General features: G+C 26.4%; 2 protein-coding genes across 3 annotated transcripts; both read left to right on the top strand.

Moving 5' to 3' along the window:
• Positions 1 to 4,507: 4,507 nt before the first annotated feature.
• Positions 4,508 to 14,513, top strand: LOC145763738 (calcium/calmodulin-dependent protein kinase type II delta chain-like). Of its 2 annotated transcripts, XM_082575249.1 has the most exons (18): positions 4,508 to 4,647; positions 4,876 to 4,970; positions 6,802 to 6,861; positions 7,140 to 7,194; positions 7,440 to 7,505; positions 7,661 to 7,733; positions 8,340 to 8,442; positions 8,707 to 8,790; positions 10,499 to 10,593; positions 11,016 to 11,138; positions 11,752 to 11,835; positions 11,923 to 11,965; positions 12,147 to 12,184; positions 12,724 to 12,774; positions 13,150 to 13,195; positions 13,270 to 13,440; positions 13,663 to 13,774; positions 14,040 to 14,513. In XM_082575249.1, exons 1-18 carry the CDS (start codon positions 4,565 to 4,567, stop codon positions 14,155 to 14,157), a joined length of 1,500 nt encoding a protein of 499 aa, XP_082431375.1. In that variant the 5' UTR covers positions 4,508 to 4,564; the 3' UTR covers positions 14,158 to 14,513. The 2 variants fall into 2 exon arrangements, with proteins under 2 accessions (XP_082431375.1, XP_082431376.1); XM_082575250.1 differs by lacking the exon at positions 12,724 to 12,774.
• Positions 14,514 to 15,300: 787 nt separating this feature from the next.
• LOC145752199 (eukaryotic translation initiation factor 5A-2-like) lies at positions 15,301 to 17,429 on the top strand. Its single transcript, XM_082568434.1, has 5 exons — positions 15,301 to 15,330; positions 16,004 to 16,186; positions 16,396 to 16,500; positions 16,911 to 17,051; positions 17,128 to 17,429. The coding sequence occupies exons 2-5, from the start codon at positions 16,028 to 16,030 to the stop codon at positions 17,188 to 17,190; spliced, it is 468 nt and encodes a 155-aa protein (XP_082424560.1). The 5' UTR covers positions 15,301 to 15,330; positions 16,004 to 16,027; the 3' UTR covers positions 17,191 to 17,429.
• Positions 17,430 to 21,635: the final 4,206 nt, after the last annotated feature.

A 21,635-nucleotide genomic window follows, 5' to 3' on the forward strand; every position in this document is an offset into this window, starting at 1 on the left:
AAAAAATATGGTAACTCAACCAAAAAACAATGCTGTACAAATTATTTTTCTATAACTTTGTGCTTAGTACAACTGTTTAAACATAAATAATATTATTCTTTACCCGATTGGATTTGGGAAATCTATTTTTTAGTTGTTGTACTTTTGCTTGGATCTCATTTATACGATTATTCAAGTCCATAGTAAATATAAGTTTGCTATTGGATATTTCATCTTTGGTGAGCATTTGACGTTCAAGTGAAGACAATCTGAATGACTTGTCAGTTGAGCTTTCGCTGGTGCTAGGAGTTGCAGTAGACGTGTCGGTATCTTCTTGAATAGATATACTCAAAAGGATATCTTCACTTTTCGATATTTCTTGAGATTTGGTTTGTGAGGCAACATGTCTATAATCTTCATTTAAAATATTGGTTTGAGTACAGATGCTTTCTTGATTATATTCTAGCCTTTTGGCACAGTTTGGACACTCGTAATGGCTGGGTATTGAATCTTGTTGTGATTGAATAAACAAGTTCAAGTATTCATCTCTAGATGTGCTCTGGGATTGGCTTGAATAACTTTTTAGATCGTACAAAGCATGAAGTTCGTCACAGGAATCAGAAAACATAGTATTGTTAATATCATATGATGATTCAAGGTTGTAAGGTATGCGCTCTTGGTTTGCTTTATGATTTTCGGAATACTTCACTTCGTTGGTTTTTAAAATTTTAGATTTTCGTTTGTGAAACTTACTCATATTTTCATTTTTAAATCTATTATAATATGTCCCTTTTCTTGACCCTGGTGATGATAGTGGTGCTTTGTCCTTAAATTCACTCTGTTGGTTTATTTCAAGAGTTTGGTAAGTAGATTCAAGCGTTTGTTGCTTCCATTTTGCAATAGGTTCTTTCCAAAGAGCCGCAGGCAAGTGAGTGTAATTTCGTAAAGATGGTTGTGTTTCAGATATGCTATTTCTACTTTGCGATGAGCTTACTGTTACTTTTGTTTTAAGAACAGGACGAGCTATGAATTGGCGAGGGGGGGAACCTTGACTTAAAAAGTTTGTGTCCTAAAAAAATTAAAAGGGATTATTGGGTTCAGCACAATTATTTAGTATTCCTTTCATAATATTTTAAACTTAATCTTAAGTGTACATATAGCATTTTTGTTTAAAATTATATTACCTTGTAACTGCATTGCGTGGTAACTGGAATGATTTCTTTCCACACTTGTCGCTGCGGTTTCTCTTTTTTCCAACCTTGTAATTGTTTAGATGAGGATGTGGAAAAGTGGTCCAGTAGATGGTGTGAATAGTGGCGTCTGTTTGGATGAGATTGGGGTATGTTTTGGGATTCAAACATTTCGAATGAAGATGGACGAGCTGAGGTCTATTAGTGAACGTTTTATATAGAAATTGCATAGTTTATTTTTTGTAAATATATAAAACATTTATAAAATATAATATAACTAGTTATCTAAATTTGGTAAAATTGAGTAATTGCTGTAGTACCAACCAATTTATGGATTCAGTTTTAAAATTATTTCTAATATATGTAGAATAGTACCAGTTAATTTACAGTGTAGAAATTTGTAATAAGCATAAATAAAAGGCGTAAGATTTATTGATTTTATCCGGTATTTAAAGTGCCAGTCACTATATTAAAATAACCGAGCGATATAAAAAGGGTTCATCAATATATTTTACCTTGTGTTTTTTGTTATCCTCTAAAAGGTTGTTTAATCCATCTTCTTTTTCTGGAATATTGTTTCGATTAATCAAGTTCTCATTTTCATCTATTAAAAGCGATCTATTTAAGTCGTCCGAATTCGACTTCTTAGCGCGGTTAATCTCGCTGTAATGACATATTATTTTATTAAAAAAACTGAAGTTTCATAATTAATTAAAACACTTTTTGTTTTGATACATAAATTTAAAAAAAAATAATTGTTTGTAGCTAGCATATCGTTTCAAAGAACTATTTAGAACACAATTTTTCTAAAGCTTGATTGTTTTAACTTTTTTAAATGGCATTATTTTTATAGCAAATAAAATGACAAATGTTTTATCTAAGTGTACTTTTTTACAAATTGCATTACAACGCTAAATGAATTACAAAACATCCTAAACAAGTTTGTCCAAAACAAAATACTTGAACGTAATTTAATGTTAACAATCAAGCGATCAACCTTTTAAAAATTGCAACATTTTTTTTAATTTCTTCTTTGTTTCGTTCTGGCATCACTAAGGGTACAGTTGGCTTTGCTGTTAGACTATGACTTGGACACACACAAATATCTTTGCAACTACACTTATTTGTACAAGCTTTTTGTCTGGTCATGCCTTTATTGCAAATATTATTTAAATGAGCTGGTAACAATTTTCAAATCAGTACACCACGCTACACCCAGTTGCAATCATGCAATCTGAATTTTGCTATTAAGTAGCATATGCTTTACAGAAAGCGTTGTAATTTAAAAACTGGGTCTCACGATCGATAAAGCATGCCAAGCGAAAAAGCGAACTAAACAAACGCACTAACAGGGAGTTAGGCACTCATGCAATATTCATAATCTAAAGTGACGTAACGACTGCACTACCTAAGACTTTTTCAGTTATTGAGGCCATTCTTAAGTTTTAAGAATTATTTATGTATCGACAAATTTTCCCCAAAATTAAACTTGATTACAAGTCAAGTTGATCTTAGTTTTGTCACACTTTGAAAATTAACACCCACTTGGTGGTGCAAAACCTCACGTGCACGAACATTTTTAAAAAAAATTCTGAAAAAAAAAGGTTTTTGCTTGTAATACCTTTAAGCCTTAGACTGAAATAAACTATTAATGTACATCACACATGTGAATAGTTATATAACAGGGCGTTAACATGTTTGTAAATAAAAAACACGGTTACGTCATCTATGTTTTAGTGAATGTAAAGAAACGTTTTATTTAATGTAAAGAATAAACTTTAAACAAGAAAAATGATCCATTTTTAAAAAACTGAAATAAAACATTTGAGTTTTTTAACATAGTTTTTGTGTTTTTCAAAAAAAAAGGCATATTTATCAAAAAATGTTATCAAAGGCATAACTCGTCATAGGTAAAGGATAAACTAGCCTAGATACTATAATCTGTTTCAGAATGCAATCTTTACAATTCAAATTTTTAATTTTTATTTGTAAATTTTATTATTAAAAATTACAATTAATACAATAATAAAGATATTTTTTTTAAATTAATAAAAAATATTTTGTGTATTTATTCCGTTACGCTTCGCTCCGCGATTTTTAATATATTTGTGTTCCGTTCTTTTCCGCTTTGGTGTTACTGGCGAATTGTTTTGGGTTAATACTTTGACCTATATTCTGAATGTCGTGGGTCTGATTGGAATTACGTCATCAATGGTACTTACTGTTATGCGATAGAAACTTTACAAATACTATTATGACGTTTATAAACACGTGAATTTCACTCAGAATTAAATATTTTAACCTTATTATTTTAGAATGAAAATCGATTAAATATTACTACGCAATTTACCTAAAACAAAAATAGCGTGTTTTTTGCATGAAAGAAGTATAGGCAAAACGCTTTTAAACCGTTTAATTAGCAAGATTTAACTCTTGTGCAGTTAAAAATTCGTTTTTATACGTAAGTAGCGGTATGGCTTTAGTTATTTTATACTATGTTACTGAGCTCCATTAGTTGGTATTTGGTCACCATTCTAAGTAAATTGCGTAGTTATATTTAATAGATTTTCATTTCTAAAATAATAAGGTTAAAATATTTAATTCTGAGTGACGTGTTTATAAACGTCATAATAGTATTTGTAAAATTTCTATCGCAAAACAGTAAGTACCATTGTTGACGTAATTCCAATCAGACCCACGACATTCAGAGTATAGGTCAAAGTATTTACCATTGTTTTGACGCAGTGAAGGTCTGCTCTAAATTCAAAAGAAAATTAGGTCAGACTGATCAGTAGATGTGTGCTCTAATGTGATTACAAGCACCACAAGTTTAGTTAGTCATATCACAAAAGTTTATATGCTAAGCATTTCATAATTTTTGTATATTAATAAATTTTATTATTTTAAATTATGGACGATTCGCGCTGTTGTTTTTGTTTTTGTAATGCTATTGCGCATAATTTAAAATTTTACACTTTATAGATGTAGTTAATGCTCAGAAGATTAAGTTAATTAATTAACATTTAAATAATTTAAACTATGTATATTTTGAGTACATGGTTTGTATGTTATTTTTTGACTTTATAAGGTGTGATACAATATAGTTCTAAAAAATAAACTATTTATTGCGTTTTCTTAATGACACGAGTTTTGCCAAAAATAATTGTAAATAACATAAAAATTGGCATGAAATGGTAAAAATATAATTTCTGCTTGATTTTGACCAGATTAAAGTTGTGAAATTAATTTGTACAAATGTTCGAAAGCAGTTAACTTTAGGCAAGTTAAATTTTGTAACTAATAAAAATATTAAATTTCAATTTTATTTTAAAGGTATAATTTATAAGGTGAGGTTAAGGTATTTTATCGTTTTTTTTTAATACCAAATTATAAAAATGGCTGCTGTAGACTCACATAGTCGAAATCATGGGCATACAGGCTTCTCAGATACTTATATTCTAGCTGAAGAATTGGGAAAGTAAGTAGAATACTTTATTATTACATTTTTTAAATTTATTTTGGTAAAATAAACTATATTTTTTGGTGTATTAGATAGAACTTTTAAACTAACCAAAGAATTAAATTAACAAATATAGTTTCCATAATACTTTTCTTGTAGTATTCCAGATATTTATTTAACAACTCATATCAATTGGTCTGGTGTTACGGTGTTTAGAAGTATAGCAAACTTATAAATGTTTTTTAGGGGTGCTTTTAGTATTGTTAAAAAGTGCATTCATAAACAAACCAAACAAGAATATGCTGCGAAAATTATTAACACAAGGAAATTGAATAGCAGAGGTAATTAAAGCTGTTCAAATAAATTTAAAATGTCTTTGTGTTGTTCTTAACTTTATAATTGCAATTTTTATATTTTATTTCTGCAATGATATTTACCTATCTTAATATTATTTGTTGTTGAGTTACAGCATTCTTATCTTTGTGTCTAACCATATTGTATAGGCCTATATACTTCTTTTTTATACTTTGTATATGATAACAAGTTGTATTTTATGAGTTTATTTGCAATTAGATGCATCAACATTTATAAAATCTGTTATTGCAAATTTAAGCATTCATGCATAAATCTGTTTTGGTGCTAACATTTAACCAACCGAGTCTCCTATCTCATAAACCCATTGTACATTATTTTTAGAAAATAAGAGAGTTTGCATTTCGTATTTACAGTTCATCAAGGCTTTAAAGGGCTTTGATTAGGTCAAGTTATTTGTATTTTAAGCTATACCTACACCGCAAAAACTTAATTGGCAATTAATTCATGCTGAATATAGAGGTACTACGGTCTCAGTTTGGCAATTTGTCTTCCATGTTAATGTGTAATGTGGGTGGTACAGTAATAATGCAATCATACATTTTGTATCACTTGTAGGATACATCAATAGTTTTTACTGCAAATACATTAACTTCATCAATTTTTGGTGTAATGTATTTTTTTATATTAAATTATATAATATTTAAAAGTGGGTAGCGGTTATTGAATAAATTTTGTTGTTAACTTGACTTCCTCTAAATATAAAACCCTTTATTTTGAGCAACAGTATAGGAGTGTATATATGTATATATATGTATTAAATAAGTAAGCTGTTATTGAAAACTATTTTGATTTTTAAAATTCTCTCAACAGCCTAAATTTTAAGGTGTTTTTTGTACATGAAATATTGATTTACTTTTGTTCAATTATTATGATTTGTTTATTTTACATTTAACGATTATTTTCAACACGATTTGGACATGTTCGTTCTACAGCTGTTTACATCAACCAAACCTACAAATAAATAGGTCATTACCTATGTGTAATTAGGTTCAATCATGTTTTGCCTTCTAGCTTAATTGGTTTTATATAATTTAAAATGCTTGGCAAATATATTCTTTTTTTGGTTCTATACAAATTTTGAGGGTATCAATTTAAATTCTGACCTTACAAAAGAGTTTTGAATTCATTATGAATCAATTGTCGGTAAAGCAGCAATGACTTTAAAATTTAACAGTATTACACCCTATAATTTCTTATAGTTGCTGTAAAATTGGCTGCTTTAAATAGAGAATTTAAATGAGACTGATTAATTGTGTTTATATCTTATTAATTTTTAATGTCGCTATTGGCCCAATACTGTTACTGCTTAAAACCCATGAGGTGGTTTATAAAAGCCATAGTGTAGCTTAATAGCTATCTCGGGTTCTTTTAATTCTAAGTCATTATTACACATACATGCACATGCAAATATTTTAAAAGACAAATATACATTCAGTTTTTGATGTTTTCATCATTTAATATAAATTTTTGATTAATATTTTTTCATTTTTTTTTTTACTTTTGACTTTGATTAATTGATTGCTATAAAGTGTTTGCTTCAATATTTATTAAGGGAAGGGTTAGCCCTTATTGTAAGAGTATTCAAACAATAAATCCTATTTCGTAACTATCACGACAATTTTAAACCGTATTTTATTTTTGAATAAAATAAATTTTCAGTTTTCTAAAAATAACCTTTAACTAACATGTCCACAAAAAACTATGTGAAAGTACTACCTAAGCTAACTTCATGTTGTAGTTATCATAAAAAGTAAAACAAATTATATTTTACTTAACTTTGTGTGTTTTTATTTTTAGATATTGCCAAGTTGGACCGGGAAGCAAAAATATGCAGATTGCTTAAACACCCAAATATCGGTAATTAAGAAATTTTTTGGTAAATTGTTGTATAAGGCTAAAGGACGTGAAAGGTATTTGTTAGGTAAATAGGAATTTACGACGACTGCTTGACAGACAAATATTTCCTGTAGTGATATTGACTTAACCAATTTCTTGTTAAACCATCCAAGCACAAGTAATATGACAGTTGGTATTAGAGTAGCCAAGATTTTGGTTGGCTGTTAAAATGTTTTGAACTAAAATTAAGTAGTGATATGTTATTAATAATAAAACATTCACAATTTGTCTTTTTTTAGTTCGCCTGCATGCTAGTATTCCAGAAGACGGATTACATTTCTTAGTATTTGACTTGTAAGTTATGTTAAAAATATTTTTACTTTTTGGTTATTATTACTTTAAATACTGTGATCTTCTTTTACCTTGAATAATTTTTAATTTTTGGTTATCCCATCTGTTTCTCTTTTAATAAAGTTTGATGGCTTGCTATTGTACCCCTAAGCAAATATAAAAGCCCTATATAGTGGTAAAATAGTTGGTTTATTATTTTACATATAGATAATAATTTTATTTACCTATGTAATTAAATTTTATTTTAGGGTTACTGGTGGGGAGTTGTTCGAAGATATTGTTGCAAGAGAATATTACAGTGAAGTAGATGCAAGGTAAATCAGTTAACAACTTTTGATTAAAAAATTTTTCACATATTTCTTGCAACATTTTTTATTATCATTTGAAGCTGTAATCAATAAAATCATGTTTTTAAAATATTTTAGTTTTATTTAGGTTACCAATTTTAAAAATAATTTTTTTATTTTAGTCACTGTATTCAGCAAGTATTGGATGCTGTTCTGCATTGCCACCAGTCAGGGATTATTCACAGAGATTTAAAGGTAATATGAAAATATTAAAGTACAGATACGATGTTTTTTAAAACAAAATTCATATCAATTCTTTAGGTGTCGGTTTTGAATCAACTTATATATAGTTAAATTAGTGTTCATAAAAAAAGTAAAATGATTGAACTGTAGAAAACTTTAACAATATTCAAAAATTAATTTAAATAAAGTTTTAACTGCATCATTAACTTTTAATACCTTTAATGAAATTATAAATAAAAGAAATGTAGTGATTGGTAACATATGGGTATATCTTGTAACAGTATTGTACATACTGAACATTTATTATGTAATAAACAGTGGAATTTTATTCTATTGGTAAAATTTTATACTTCCTAATAAAAACTGTGCCAAACTGCCAAGTGTTTTAAAGTTTAAAATTACTGTGACAAATATTAAAAGTTTCAAAATAAATGAATATTTATGTGGGATTATTTGTTTTGGAATTAAAACAGAAAATTGAAACTGAAACAGAAAACCACATTTATATTAAATATGGTTCTTTAAATTTTCTTAATTTTTTTTTCCTAACATTTTAATTTTACCAAATCGATTTTGTGTAAACTTACAAACTAATATTTTCTATTTTTTATGTATTAGCCTGAAAACTTACTGCTGGCAAACAAGGTCAAAGGAGCAGTTGTAAAACTTGCAGATTTTGGTCTGGCAATCGAAGCAGCTGACGATCAGCCTGCATGGCACGGTATAAAAATTCAAATCTCACCAAAAATCTATTAATTATGTTCCTGTTTCACTGTATTATTGATCTGTTCGTTAATGAAGAAAAAAACGTAATTGTTATTACGTTTCAATTAGGAATATGTTTAATCAATACCTCCATTGTGCTAAAATGTACATCTGTTGGACTAATCACATCAAATCCCTTAAGTTGTAAATCACAAACTGTATGATCACTGTTGAAGGCCTGTAATTACCTCATTGTAATTTGTTATAATCTTGTTAATAGGTTTTGCAGGAACTCCTGGTTATCTGTCACCAGAAGTGTTAAGAAAAGTGAGCTACGGAAAACCAGTTGATTTATGGGCTTGTGGTAAGTTGCAACAAAACTCATTTCTTGTTTGGAATTTTTGATTTAAAAGCAAAAAGAATGTTGGTAAAATTTGTCTTTTAGTTGTTGGGCATAATTGAATTACTTTTTTAAATTTAAGTATCAAATTTAAGAATGTATTTTTAAAATGAAGTTTCCTAGGCACTTGACCTTTAAAACATACATCCAAGTCATCAGCTGTGATAATGCTATAACCTTATTAACTTTAAACCAGCTAAAGGTGCTTAAAAGAATGCCAATTTATTTAAAGAAAATCTATTTTAAGTAAACTTTTTTTTTTTTGAAACAAAAAGCTATGGTCCAAAAATGTATTGATTATATTTTAGTGCTTATAAATAATCGAAAAATTATCTAATCCGTGAAATCCCTTGAGAAGGTACTAAAATACACTTTTCTGTAATGAAAAGCGAAAACATGAACTTCAGTGTGTAAAATGTCTACCAAAGAAAAAAATAGTGATGACAAAATATTACTTATGTTCAAATATTTGATCAAAAAATTTTAAGATAATTAAAATAGTTTTACAATTTTTTTTTGCAAATAATCAGATTTTTGGAAAACTTTTTAAATAATAATTAAGTCATGTTAAGTTATGGTAAAGCTAATTTTAAATTCAAGTCCTAAGAAACCATACCATACATATAAGGTAAAAAAATAAAAAAATAGTTTCTTGGTTTTAAAAACTAATGAGAAAAGGAAATATTCCAAGTATTACTAGTTTCTTCATGCTAAATGCTTGATTGGCCTTATAATCTTTTATCCCAAATAAAACTTTTTAATAGTTGGAAATGTGCTTTAAGCCATTTAATATCTTAAAATATTTATTTCCAAATTAAGACCTTGCAGTGTTTTAATTTTAACCACATGTTTTTTGGCGCATCAAAATTTAGAAATGATGTGGTTATTTTTATAAGATTATTTTAAATTCATTATCTACTATAAATCATATATTCAGCATATTATATAAAATAAGTAAACACTAATTAATACAAAAGAAACAAAATATTCAGCGTTTTTTGTGCATATAAGAAAACGTTAGCATTGTTCATTTCATTACAAATATTATATATTTTATTAAAATAGGTTTTAATACTGCATTTTTTCTTTACCTAAATTAAAAGTATTACAATATTACATTAAATAATGTAAATATTTGTTATGTTTAATTATTAATGTACAATCGATTAAAAGTAAACAAAAATTGAAAAAAAAAAACGCTAAAAAATGTAAATAGGCTAAAAACATTCTATATATAAATAGGAGGTACTCTGCATTACTATTTTCCACTTCCTTGAGCCGTCATTATGCATAATGCATAATGTAGTAATTTGTCAAATACAAAATAAAATTTTTCTAAAATTGACAGTATGGCCAATCAATGGTTTGCAAAACCTAATTTAAAAGGGTTTATATGTCGTTGATTTAAACTGTATAAAAACTATTTTTAAATATTTTGAAGTAAATTAATTTAAAAAAAGTATGTATTTTCAAAGAAAATGAACCAAATTTTTTTGGATGGATAGCTTTTAAAATATATAAATGTGACAATTAATATAACTATAAAGTAATTCACACCTGGATTGTAATCAATATAATCCTAATTAATCCAGATGTTTATTAAAATCCTTATTATGTAAAATAATAAATAGCAAGCCAGCATATATCTCTTATAAATGCTTTTATTTTTAAGGTGTTATTCTATATATTCTTCTGGTTGGCTATCCACCGTTCTGGGATGACAATCAATCAAAGTTATATGACCAGATTAAAGAAGGTGCCTATGACGTAAGTATGAATCTATGTGAACTTAAATGATGATATGTCAATGTTAATTATTTCTAGAAAATTAGAAATAGATTGATTGTGGTTCATGGACAAATATTTTAATGACTATACTTGGTTAAGTATTAATTGGTATAGTCTATTAAGTATAATAAGAATATTTGAACATATATTTTGTTAGACATAAATAAACTAAGCCTTTAAATAATGTCCATTTAGTAAAACTAAAACAATTTTATAGCAAATTTGTTATAAAACTTTAATTCTATTAATTTTTTTGGGGTTTAAATAATTTTATTTTAAATTTTTATACATTGATTATCTTTTTTTAACTTTGGACTTACCAGGCTTTTAAGCAATTTTCATATCATTTTTGGTGTTATTATATATTAATCCCAGGCAATTTAGTATCTGTTATATTTTAGTTTCCTTCACCTGAATGGGACACAGTAACAAAAGAAGCAAAAGATCTAATCAGTCGTCTTTTAACCATCAATTCTGTGGAACGAATCACTGCTTATGACGCTCTAAGACATCCTTGGATTAGTGTAAGTGCATTTCTATTTAAATTTTAAAAATGACATAATTTTGTTCCATTTCTGTTTAAATCTGATTTATTTTCAAAAAATGATTTTTTTTAGATTTGTGGTAGTCTTTAAAAACATATCCTGCAGTTATATAATTTTAGATTAACCAAGTTATTATAGCTTATATACTTGAATGGCTGTTTATAAAATTACTTGGGTGTGATGTTTTCACTTGCTGCTTTGGCTTAATTAAATATTTATGTATTTACATTTCGGTTATAACTTATTTCAAAGTTGTTGCATTTTTTTTCAGATAAATTTTCAAACAAGCACAAATTGCTATTTTGTTGAATACACTATTTGTAATTCAACACAAGCAATAGCCTATGCAATATATATAAAATTTAAAAAACTCATTATAAATAATCTTGATCATATTTTATTTATGAACTATTTTAAAGATAATGCATGATGTTATCTTTAAAAATTTACAATGTTAGGCCTTGTGTTAAAGATTTTAGAGATTTTGAAATATTAATAACATTTTAGTGCATACAATGTATCTAAAATCCATATATAAGCATACAATAAAGCCCTTATATTTTTTTATTAACATTTTTTAATTTTTGTTTAGCAATGTGAAAAAATAGCATCTCACATCCACAGACAGGATACAGTTGATTGCCTTAAAACATTTAATGCCAGGCGAAAACTCAAGGTATGTAAACTTTATGTCTAATAAACACACATAAGATTGAAAATGTAAACATGAAACATTTTTACAGTGTTTACTTTTTGTTTCTAGGGTGCTATTTTGACCACAATGTTCGCTGCAAGAAACTTTTCGAGTAAGATTATAGAACATGTTTAAAATTGTTGCCAGATCTTTTTAAGTTTTAAAACTTAAATTTTTTACCAATTTTTTAAAGTTAATTGAACATACAGAATTAATAATATTTATGTTGTTTAAGTTAGCAAGTAAATCCCTGCATATAAATATTTAAACTAAATATTTAATTTTTATTTTAGCTTTAAGCTCTCTTTCTCGCAATAAGGATGGAGCAAAGGTAATTTTTTTACTATTTTAACAAAATAAACATAAATTTTATGATCAATATGTTTTGTTAGTTTATCACATGAATCATCATCACTGTAATCTCAGTAATTTACATATTTTGTAATTTATTTCACACTATTTTGCACGTATTATGTAATTCACACTTTAAAGTGCATGATATCATTTGTCGTGAGGTAGTCAATACAATATACAGCCAAGTAGCATAGCCACAAATTTCCAATGGGATTAAAAGCTTAACAACTTTATTTTCAGTGGTGCATATGTTTAAACAACAAGTCTAACAAATGTGTATTACAATTTGCATAGTTTGATCATTAATATTTAAATTTAATAAACTTCTGGTTACCCAAACTATTTTTGTTTGGAGTTACGGTTACCTTATCTCATAACAATTTTAAATATTAATCACCACATTCATTGTAAATTTGGATAATAATAAATTAACTTGTACTACTACTGTCATTAAAACTTGCTATTAGTCTAAGTCTGTTTTAAACACACTTAGAGTTATTTTTATCTTTTTTAAAGGAGCCACAACCGCAGGCAACTGTAGTGCGTGCCAATACCTCACTGCAGAAGGTTGGTTTCTTAATCATTGTGTGTTAGAGTTATTCCAATTAAAAATATTTATTAATTTGTATCAATGTGTGATGTTACCTTAACTACAATCAACATTTTTAAATATAATTTTGAAGTTTAAAAAATAAATTTTGCTTAAACAGAAATGGGTGGGTTTATTAAACGCATGAAATTGATGTTTTTTTTATGTTCTTTTTCTAAATCCTGAAAAGTTTAATTTTACCTTTAATTTTTGCTTGCCTTAATTTACTATCCAAAATGTTAAAATTTGTCATTTGAATTGTAAATATTATTAAAATTTAAAATTATTTTGTCATAGTTTTAAAATTACTTATTAGACCAAGAGCCGATCAAAAACTTTTTTATATTATAAAGGTAACAGATGAAAATGGATTAGTTGTTGATGATGTTGAAACCAGAAGTAAATATATTTAATATTTTTTAATAAATTATCCATTGTTCTAAGTGTGAACAAAAGTAACTTTTTGTTGTCAGATAAAAAGAAGGAAGTTATAGCTGCAACGGAACAGTTATTACAAACCATTAACAAGGCCAACTTTGACGCCTACACAAAAATGTGTACGGACTCACACACATGTTTTGATACACTCACGATGGGAAACCTTCTCCATGGTCATTCCTTTCAAAAGTACCTTTTTGATACCAGTAAGTTTTACTTTATCCAAAAAAATATGTTCAGTTTCAAAATTCTTTTGATAAAAGTGAATATCACTAGGAAGTTTAAAAAAATGGGTATTTATAAGTAAATTATCAAAATACAAAGCTGGGGGTGGGCAAATAAAAGTAAACTTATGTTTGGCCCTTACTTATATATATATACAGATTAACGCCAAAAAGTGCTAATTTTAAATTTTTATACACCTTTAGTGCCAAAAAATGCTCATTCAAGAAAAAGTTCAATTCTCTCTCCTCATGTTGTGTTACTGGGAGAAGATTCGGCATACATTGCATATGTTTGCCTCACTCAATTTGTTGACAGGCAAGTTAAAACATTTCTTGTGTAGAATTATCAAACCCCACCTATATATGTATTAGTACTGTCACTTTGATATGAATAATTAAACTAAATGTCATGTTTATTGAGTTAAAAAATTTACCATCATATTTTAATCTTAAAGTGATAGACCTTAAACTCTAATTATAAATAGTAGTAGTTTTCGAAGTTTAGTTTAATATCCCGTAATAGATTTAATTAGCAAGTAAAAGATAAAGTATTAATGTTTTACTTATTAAATTTTGATTAGTACTGGGCAACCTGTTTGCATCCAGACAGAAGAAACTCGAGTTTGGCGACGTATCAACGGTGCATGGAAAAGCACACATTTTCACAGATCTGAGAGCGCAGTTTCTGCCCATAAATGACATTTTATTTGGACCAATCATACTTGAATTATTTGCTACTCCGAATCAAATTATAAATACTGACACGAAGGATTTTAAAACCGAAATTAGATAGTGGTTTTATGCGACGTTTTATAGTCTTATGCTATTAGTTTTTACTTTGTTAGTGTTGTTGTTATCAAAGCATGTTTTATTATTTTATGTAAGATTATATTATGTGTCATGTCAACCTTATTTTAATGCTTCATGCTGCACTTTTAAGCTATAAAATTGGTAATTGTAATCATGAAGTTAAGAGCAATTTATATAAGCCAATATGTATTTAGATTTTGAATTACTATTCGTATTTCAAATATTATCATGTAAGAATTTAAACATTGCACTTTTTTGAAACTAATAATTAAAAAATTTGATTTTAAATATATGTTTTTCTTTAATTTAAATAAAATATTTTTCATTTTTTATATTATTTACATTTGTTTAAAATCTTTATGTACTATAAAATGAACTTAATTAACTTTTGGCCTTAGAATTTAACCATAGAATTTAACCATATTGTTTGTTTAGTGTAATCTTCTGATCTTTTTAGTTAAAAGCTGTACACGAACCTGTAATTTTGTTTTTCTTGTAATAAAAGTAATTTGTGATCTGTCTTAATGTAAAATCAAGACTTAAACATTTATTCAAGCTTAAGAATACATAGATAACAAAAATATATTTATCAAAATCACCTGATTTTACTAATTTTCATTACAGGAAAAACAGCAGTTTTTTGACATAGCTTAATATCAAGATGATTCCTTTTTAAGGGCCTGACATCTCTTTTAAAACTATACCAACTGTTTGGCTAAAATTTTATAGGAATTTGTACTTTTATTACTACTTTGAATAATTAATTAAAATGAAACTTGTAGTTTAAAAAATTGTTTTTGTAGCCTTTATTTTTGATTAAGTTAAGAGTATGTCGGCCTATAAAGTTAACTAAATGTTGAATAGATAAATATTTAATTTTTTTACCAATAAAAATAACATATATTCTTCAAGGGTAATTTTATAAGAAAATGTACGGGTTCGATTTGTAAGAAAATGCTAACACGTCACGCTTTAAATGTCACGGTGGGTGACTTTAAACAGGATGTTACGTCATTTAGTTTTTTTTTTCTCTTTTCGGAATTTTGTCATCGTGCGCAACATGTGAGTTAAAATTTTTGAAGAATTTTGTTATTTATCAGTTAAGTTCCCGTAATAAACATACACAAAGCCACGTTTAATATAGAAAGATTGCTAAGCAATACTTAATAAACTCAGCCACGTGTTTATTAAATATATTATTCGCTTTGATTTATTAAATGCGTTTACTCTTATGGTCAGACAATCTAAAAAGGGCGATTATTGATAATATGACGCAAAGGAGGGTCGAGTAGAATACATTTTTAACAATCCAAACTTTAATTTATGTAGTATGCAGGGGCATGTTCTTTTTAAAAAAATTAAAGAAATTTTTCATTAAAAATTATTAAAAAAAAAGTAGAAATCAGTACTTGAGAAATATTAAATCACGCTATTCTTTATTTTTTGTCATATTTTTAACAAAGTTAGTTTTAAAAAAAGGATAAGAATTATTAAAAATAGTTTAAAAGAATTATTTTTAACCATTGACATTACGTGCTTATTGTAAAAAGTGTCCAATATTTCAGTTAAACCTGTTATATAGTATGATAGCTGTGTTTTTGTTTGTATATTTTGTTAATTTTTTCACTTAGATAATATATTTAATATATATAGCTTAATGTTGAACCGCATCACAATTTACAATTTATAAAAAAATTCTCTTGAGTTTTTAAAATAAACCAAATTTTTTATTTAGCTAAAAAACTGAATTAACTGTGTTATGGATGACGAATTTCCTTCTGGTGATTCTGGGGCAGCCAAATCTCGTCCAATTCAATGTTCAGCATTGCGAAAGGGAGACCATGTTCTTATTAACAAAAGACCATGCAAAATAGCAAGCATGTCTACATCCAAAACAGGAAAGCATGGCCACGCCAAGGTAATTAAAAAAATTGATCTACATTTAAACAATTTTTTTGTGAAGAAAATGTATATACACCCAAGTAATTTTAAGGAATAAATTTTGTAGTTAAATAAATTATTTATTAATTTTGTTATAAATTATGGGAAACATTTAAAAATTACATTAGAAATTAACGATTTATAAATACCATATATATGATTTAATATACCCCTTAATTTGTGCAGGTTCATTTGGTTGCCATTGATATTTTCACTGGTAAAAAATTGGAGGATATTTGTCCCTCCACTCACAACATGCAAATGCCTGATGTGTTACGCAAGGAATACTCAGTAAATATGATTCGGAACAGTTATTTGCTAAATTAAAACAATTTGCAGTCTATTCTAAAATAATGTATGGTCCTGTCTGCTAATTAACAATAAGCGTATTGCTCAATTTCTAGTTTAATTAAACTTGTGACTTTTTTATGATACAAAAGACAAGGTAAATAAACTTTAAAAAAATTATCAAACAAATACTTTACTTCTACAGTCCTTTCTAATTCTCTTTTGTACCTTGTGTTTTTTTCTAATTTTCCCTTTTACTTCATGGTCCTTGCTAAATCTCTCTCTTACTTAACAGTCTTTGCTGATTTTCTTTTGAACTTAACAGCTGTCACTAATTTTGTATTGTCAAGTTTCAAAATTGCCCCCCCAAATTTTGGCAACCCGCTTAAACTTAATATCTTTTTTTTTGTAAGGTTATGCTTATGGATGAAGATGATGACAACCTATTAACACTGCAAGAACAAGATGGAGCTTTATCTGACTTGTCTATCAGACCCCCAGCGGATATTGCCAAAAAAATTGCAGAACACATTGAAAAGGATGAGCCTGTGCAGGTAAAGTATAATTATATAACCTTAATTCAATTTGCCTGTTGTAAACACTATATAATGTCTTTTCTTTTTTGTTAAGGTGGTTGTTTTGAAGTCTGGTGAAGAGGAAATGGTTTTATCCTGCAAAAAACAGCAAATCTAAAATAAATAGTGTATCCCAAATAGTTTCAATAATAAATAATTTTGGATGGCAAAAGAAATCTAGTTAACTGTATATAATTTTGCCACTTTATTTGGCATTGGTATTGTTATTAACTTAGTGTTAATAGATATCAGAATTTTAGTTTGTTTTTAATTGGCTTTAAAACACAGATTTTGCAAAAAATTTTATGTATTAACAACTTTATAAAATTCATTTAAATAAACAATAATGTGCTCTGAGTTTGGAAATTTAATAAACAAACTAATTTTGTCAGTAAAAATCGTTATACATTCTCATTCAAATTTATAATCGAACACTAAAAAATATTAATGAAAAAGTGAGCCTGAATCATGTTTACAAATTAGTTTCTAGTTTTAAAAAGTTCTTCGTTTAAAAAAAAATTGTTTTTTTTCCGGTGTTGTAAACTTCTACCGGTGTTTTTAGGGTGATGGGTTTTCCAACAAAACAATATGAAGTTTTGTAGGAATAGGTTAAAAATACTGAAGCGGCTGCAATAAGTTTAAAGAGATGGTTCGGTCGTAGAGTTTCCTTTTTAAATATGTTAGAATTTTTCCAACTTGCACGAGGATACCATTATTTTAAAAATTGGTCAAGTATTTTTTGAGATATCGGGATTTGAAGGTAAATATTGTAAATAGGGAAAGTCCCAACGCTCGCGAGTCACGTGACGCACGACGTCATCGTCGTAAGATCATATGCTGGCAGACATAGGAAAATGGCCATATTTTGTCCTCTCTGACCCGTTTGTTGTACTTTTTTTAAATTTTTTTTTGCAGAAAACAAACTTAACATAAAAAGCAATATTTAGGCATATTATATAAGACATTTTTTACTTTTAAAGTATTTTTAATTAGGTAGGCTGTATTTGAAAAATTCTAACAAATTAAGGTTATGTTGTTAATTTTAGAAATTTACAACCCAAAAACGGCCAGGATTGGTTGACAAACACTTACAAGAAACAGACAGGTTAATTGAGTGTTACTGAAGCAAAGTTTACCTGTTAGAACAGTATAGGTTTTGCTTAAAACTTAAAATATCCGACAATTTTGTTGGGTATCATATAAAACTAGTTCTAATCACTAAACGTCACTTGGATTAAGACACATAAAGTATATAATACATCAATAAACTATAAACTAAATATTCTGGTTAACATCTTTTATGGATTTTTTAATTAATAAACCAAACAATTTTCAACGTACAATATACGTAAGTAATTGCACCCCTGACAACAAATAATAGTGTTTGCTGCCCTTCTTAACTTTAGTTTGTGCTTTATACTTGTAAAAATATAACTAAAATAATTGTTATAGTATAACCAAAATAAAGTATATATCGTCTATATAGGCTAAATACTCTTAACTTGAACAATTTGACAATATATTAGTTAACAACAATAAAGTGATTTTATTTTAAACAAAACTAAGACTGTGTTAACGGTAAACTTTGCCTTAAGTTGACCTGTTTTTTCTTGCAAAAGTTTGTAAGCGTTTTTGGCTGGTAAATTTTTAAAATTAACAGCATAGCCATAATTTGTTAAATTTTTTTAAATACGGCCTACCTAATTAAAAATACTTTAAAAGTAAAAAATATGTAATATGGCTAAATGTCTTATATAATATGGCTAAATATTGCTTTTTATGTTAAGTTTGTTTTCTGCAAAAAAAATTTATAAAAAAGTACAACAAACGGGTCAGAGAGAACAAAATAAGGTCATTTTCCTATGTCTACCAGCATATGTTCTTACGACGATGACGTCGTGCGTCACGTGACTCGCGAGCGTTGGGACTTTCCCTATTTACAATATTTACCTTCAAATCCCGATATCTCAAAAAATACTTGACCAATTTTTAAAATAATGGTATCCTCGTGCAAGTTGGAAAAATTCTAACATATTTAAAAAGGAAACTCTACGACCGAACCATCTCTTTAAGTTTTTTATGAACTACCGCTAAGCTTTTTAACTTGCCTCGAACCAGGTGCTTACGCAATTTTATTTGAGTAAACGAACTCTTAGCTTTCGTAAAACACACATTTTATAACGAACGTAAACCAAATAATGTACTGGTTTAATAAATGTTCTTTTATTAAAATTTTAAAAATATGACAAATTATTTTGTTGGAAAAGCAATGATCACTGGACGCATAAAAAAAAAAAAAGTAATTAAACATTTAACCAATTTTTACTAAATGTTTAAATATTATTTTGTATACCTGGCTAAACTTACATTCAACTAAAATTTTTCTTGAAAATATCACGTGAAAAAAAAGTATTTTTACATACAATATATTTTTGCATAGGCCTATGCAATAAACGCAAACGTGTAACGCCATGACGGGTGAGATTATATTAATGACTTTTAAAAAAATCGAAATTAAAAATAAAACTTGCACCTTACTTTAAAACGCATTAGTTTAAAACAAATAATTATGTATATCCTTATATCAACAATCCGAAAGCGAATCTAAAAATTACTTTTTTGTATTGTTATATTGCTTGTTTGTATATTAAAATTTAAAAATTAAAAGTAATCTTTTAAATTTGAAGTAATGGTTCACTATTATATTAAAAATAAAAAATTTTAAATCGAAAAACAATTGTTCTGTTAGAACTGCATAGGTATAATTAACGTGTATACAAAGTATTTTTTGAAAATATAAATATTTTTTTTGAAAATATTAATATTCAAAAGTTATGACACTTTTATTAAAAAATTAATAAATTCTCACAACCTAAAATATTACATTTTTTTAATTTGTATGCAATATGATTGGCCTAACTAACATTCAAGATAAAACATTTGCAAGAATTTTCAGTAAAAAAAAAGTTTAAGCTAATTTTTATTTTGGGTTGATTTAGGTCACGTGATATTTTTTGCAAATGTTATTTGTTAAGTTTTGAAATTCGTGAAAATTTTATTAAAATTCTTATAACTTCTGCATATATTCAATATATAAAAAAATATTTTAAAAATATGTTGCTTTATCCCTTACGCGTTTAATGGCGTAGTTAAAATTATTATGGTTCGAAATCTTAGATTTCGAAACATATTGTTATTGTCCGTATATTTATTATTATTATGGTTCGAAATCTTAGATTTCGAAAAATATTGTTATTGTCATTATTATGGTTCGAAATCTTAGATTTCGAAATATATTGTTATTGTCCGTATATTTATTATTATTTTTATTTTTATTCTTACTAATCCGAATTTTGAAATCGAACAACTTTTGTTTTTGTGTATATAAATTTTTAAAATTTTAGTATGTTGCTTATTATCATATCGTATTTCAATCCTCCTATTTTGATAAATTAAATATTATTAATTAGTAATTAATAGGTGTTTGTTTATTAAAATTTAGAGATCGTTATTAAGTTTTCAAATTTTGGTCAGTTATATATCATAATATTAATAACTCGAAAATGGATTAAAAATTTAATTTTTGTTTGTTTATTATATTTAAATTCTTGTTTGTTTATTAAAAATAAAAGTTTGATATTAGGCATTTAAAATTTAATATAATGTATTTTATAATATTTGTAATAAAATACTTGTTTAAAAAATAATTTTTGGTTGTTTATTTTATTTAAATGCTTGTTTATTTATTAAAAGTCAAAAATCAATTTTAGGAATTTAAAATTTAGTATAATGTATATCCTGATATTAACAACATAAAACTGGGTTGAAAAATTAATTTTATTTGTACAATATATTTAAATGCTTGTTTGTTTATTAAAAATCAAAGATATATAATATTCTTAGTTAAGGTGTATGCATATTTTTTTTTATTTCTAAAAATTTATGCTAAAAATAATTAAATAATTTCGAACCATATTTTATTTATCAAATAAATCTAGTTATTATTATTATTAATCTTTTTCAGTGTCTTATATAAGCTGTAAATTTTGAGTTAACATAACTTTTGTTTGTGAACATTTACAGTTTTGAAATTTAAGTATGTTGTTTATTATCAGATTGTGTTTTCATTCTCCTATTAACAACATTTTATTATTACTAATTACTAATTAATAGGTGTTTATTTATTAAAATTTAAAGGTTGTTATTTATTTTTTAAATCTTGGCCATTCGTATATCATGATATTGGTAACTCAAAAATGAATTAAAATTTCAATTTTATCACTAATTAATAATTAATAGGTGTTTATTTTTTAAAATTTAAAGTTTGTTATTTATTTTTTTAAATCTTGGCCATTTGTATATCATGATATTGGTAACTCAAAAATGAATTAAAATTTTGATTTTATCACTAATTACTAATTAATTGGTGTTTATTTATTAAAATTTAAAGATTGTTATTTATTTTTTAAATCTTGGCCATTTGTATATCATGATATTAGTAACTCAAAAATGAATTAAAATTTTAATTTTTATCACTAATTACTTGTTAATAGATGTTTATTT

The sequence above is a fragment of the Corella eumyota genome, chromosome 1 (genome assembly GCF_963082875.1).
Source record: "Corella eumyota chromosome 1, kaCorEumy4.1, whole genome shotgun sequence".
In the NCBI taxonomy this organism is placed as follows: domain Eukaryota; kingdom Metazoa; phylum Chordata; class Ascidiacea; order Phlebobranchia; family Corellidae; genus Corella; species Corella eumyota.

What these genes read in the sequence shown, in the direction of transcription:
- LOC145763738 (XM_082575249.1), top strand. Translation starts at nt 4,565, where the DNA reads ATGGCTGCTGTAGACTCACATAGTCGAAATCATGGGCATACAGGCTTC. An exon ending in TACAGTGAAGTAGATGCAAG is followed by an intron (nt 7,506 to 7,660) that starts GTAAATCAGTTA and finishes TTTTTATTTTAG; the next exon opens with TCACTGTATTCAGCAAGTAT. An exon ending in GCAATAAGGATGGAGCAAAG is followed by an intron (nt 12,185 to 12,723) that starts GTAATTTTTTTA and finishes TCTTTTTTAAAG; the next exon opens with GAGCCACAACCGCAGGCAAC.
- LOC145752199 (XM_082568434.1), top strand. Translation starts at nt 16,028, where the DNA reads ATGGATGACGAATTTCCTTCTGGTGATTCTGGGGCAGCCAAATCTCGT. An exon ending in GAAAGCATGGCCACGCCAAG is followed by an intron (nt 16,187 to 16,395) that starts GTAATTAAAAAA and finishes TAATTTGTGCAG; the next exon opens with GTTCATTTGGTTGCCATTGA. An exon ending in AAAAGGATGAGCCTGTGCAG is followed by an intron (nt 17,052 to 17,127) that starts GTAAAGTATAAT and finishes TTTTTTGTTAAG; the next exon opens with GTGGTTGTTTTGAAGTCTGG.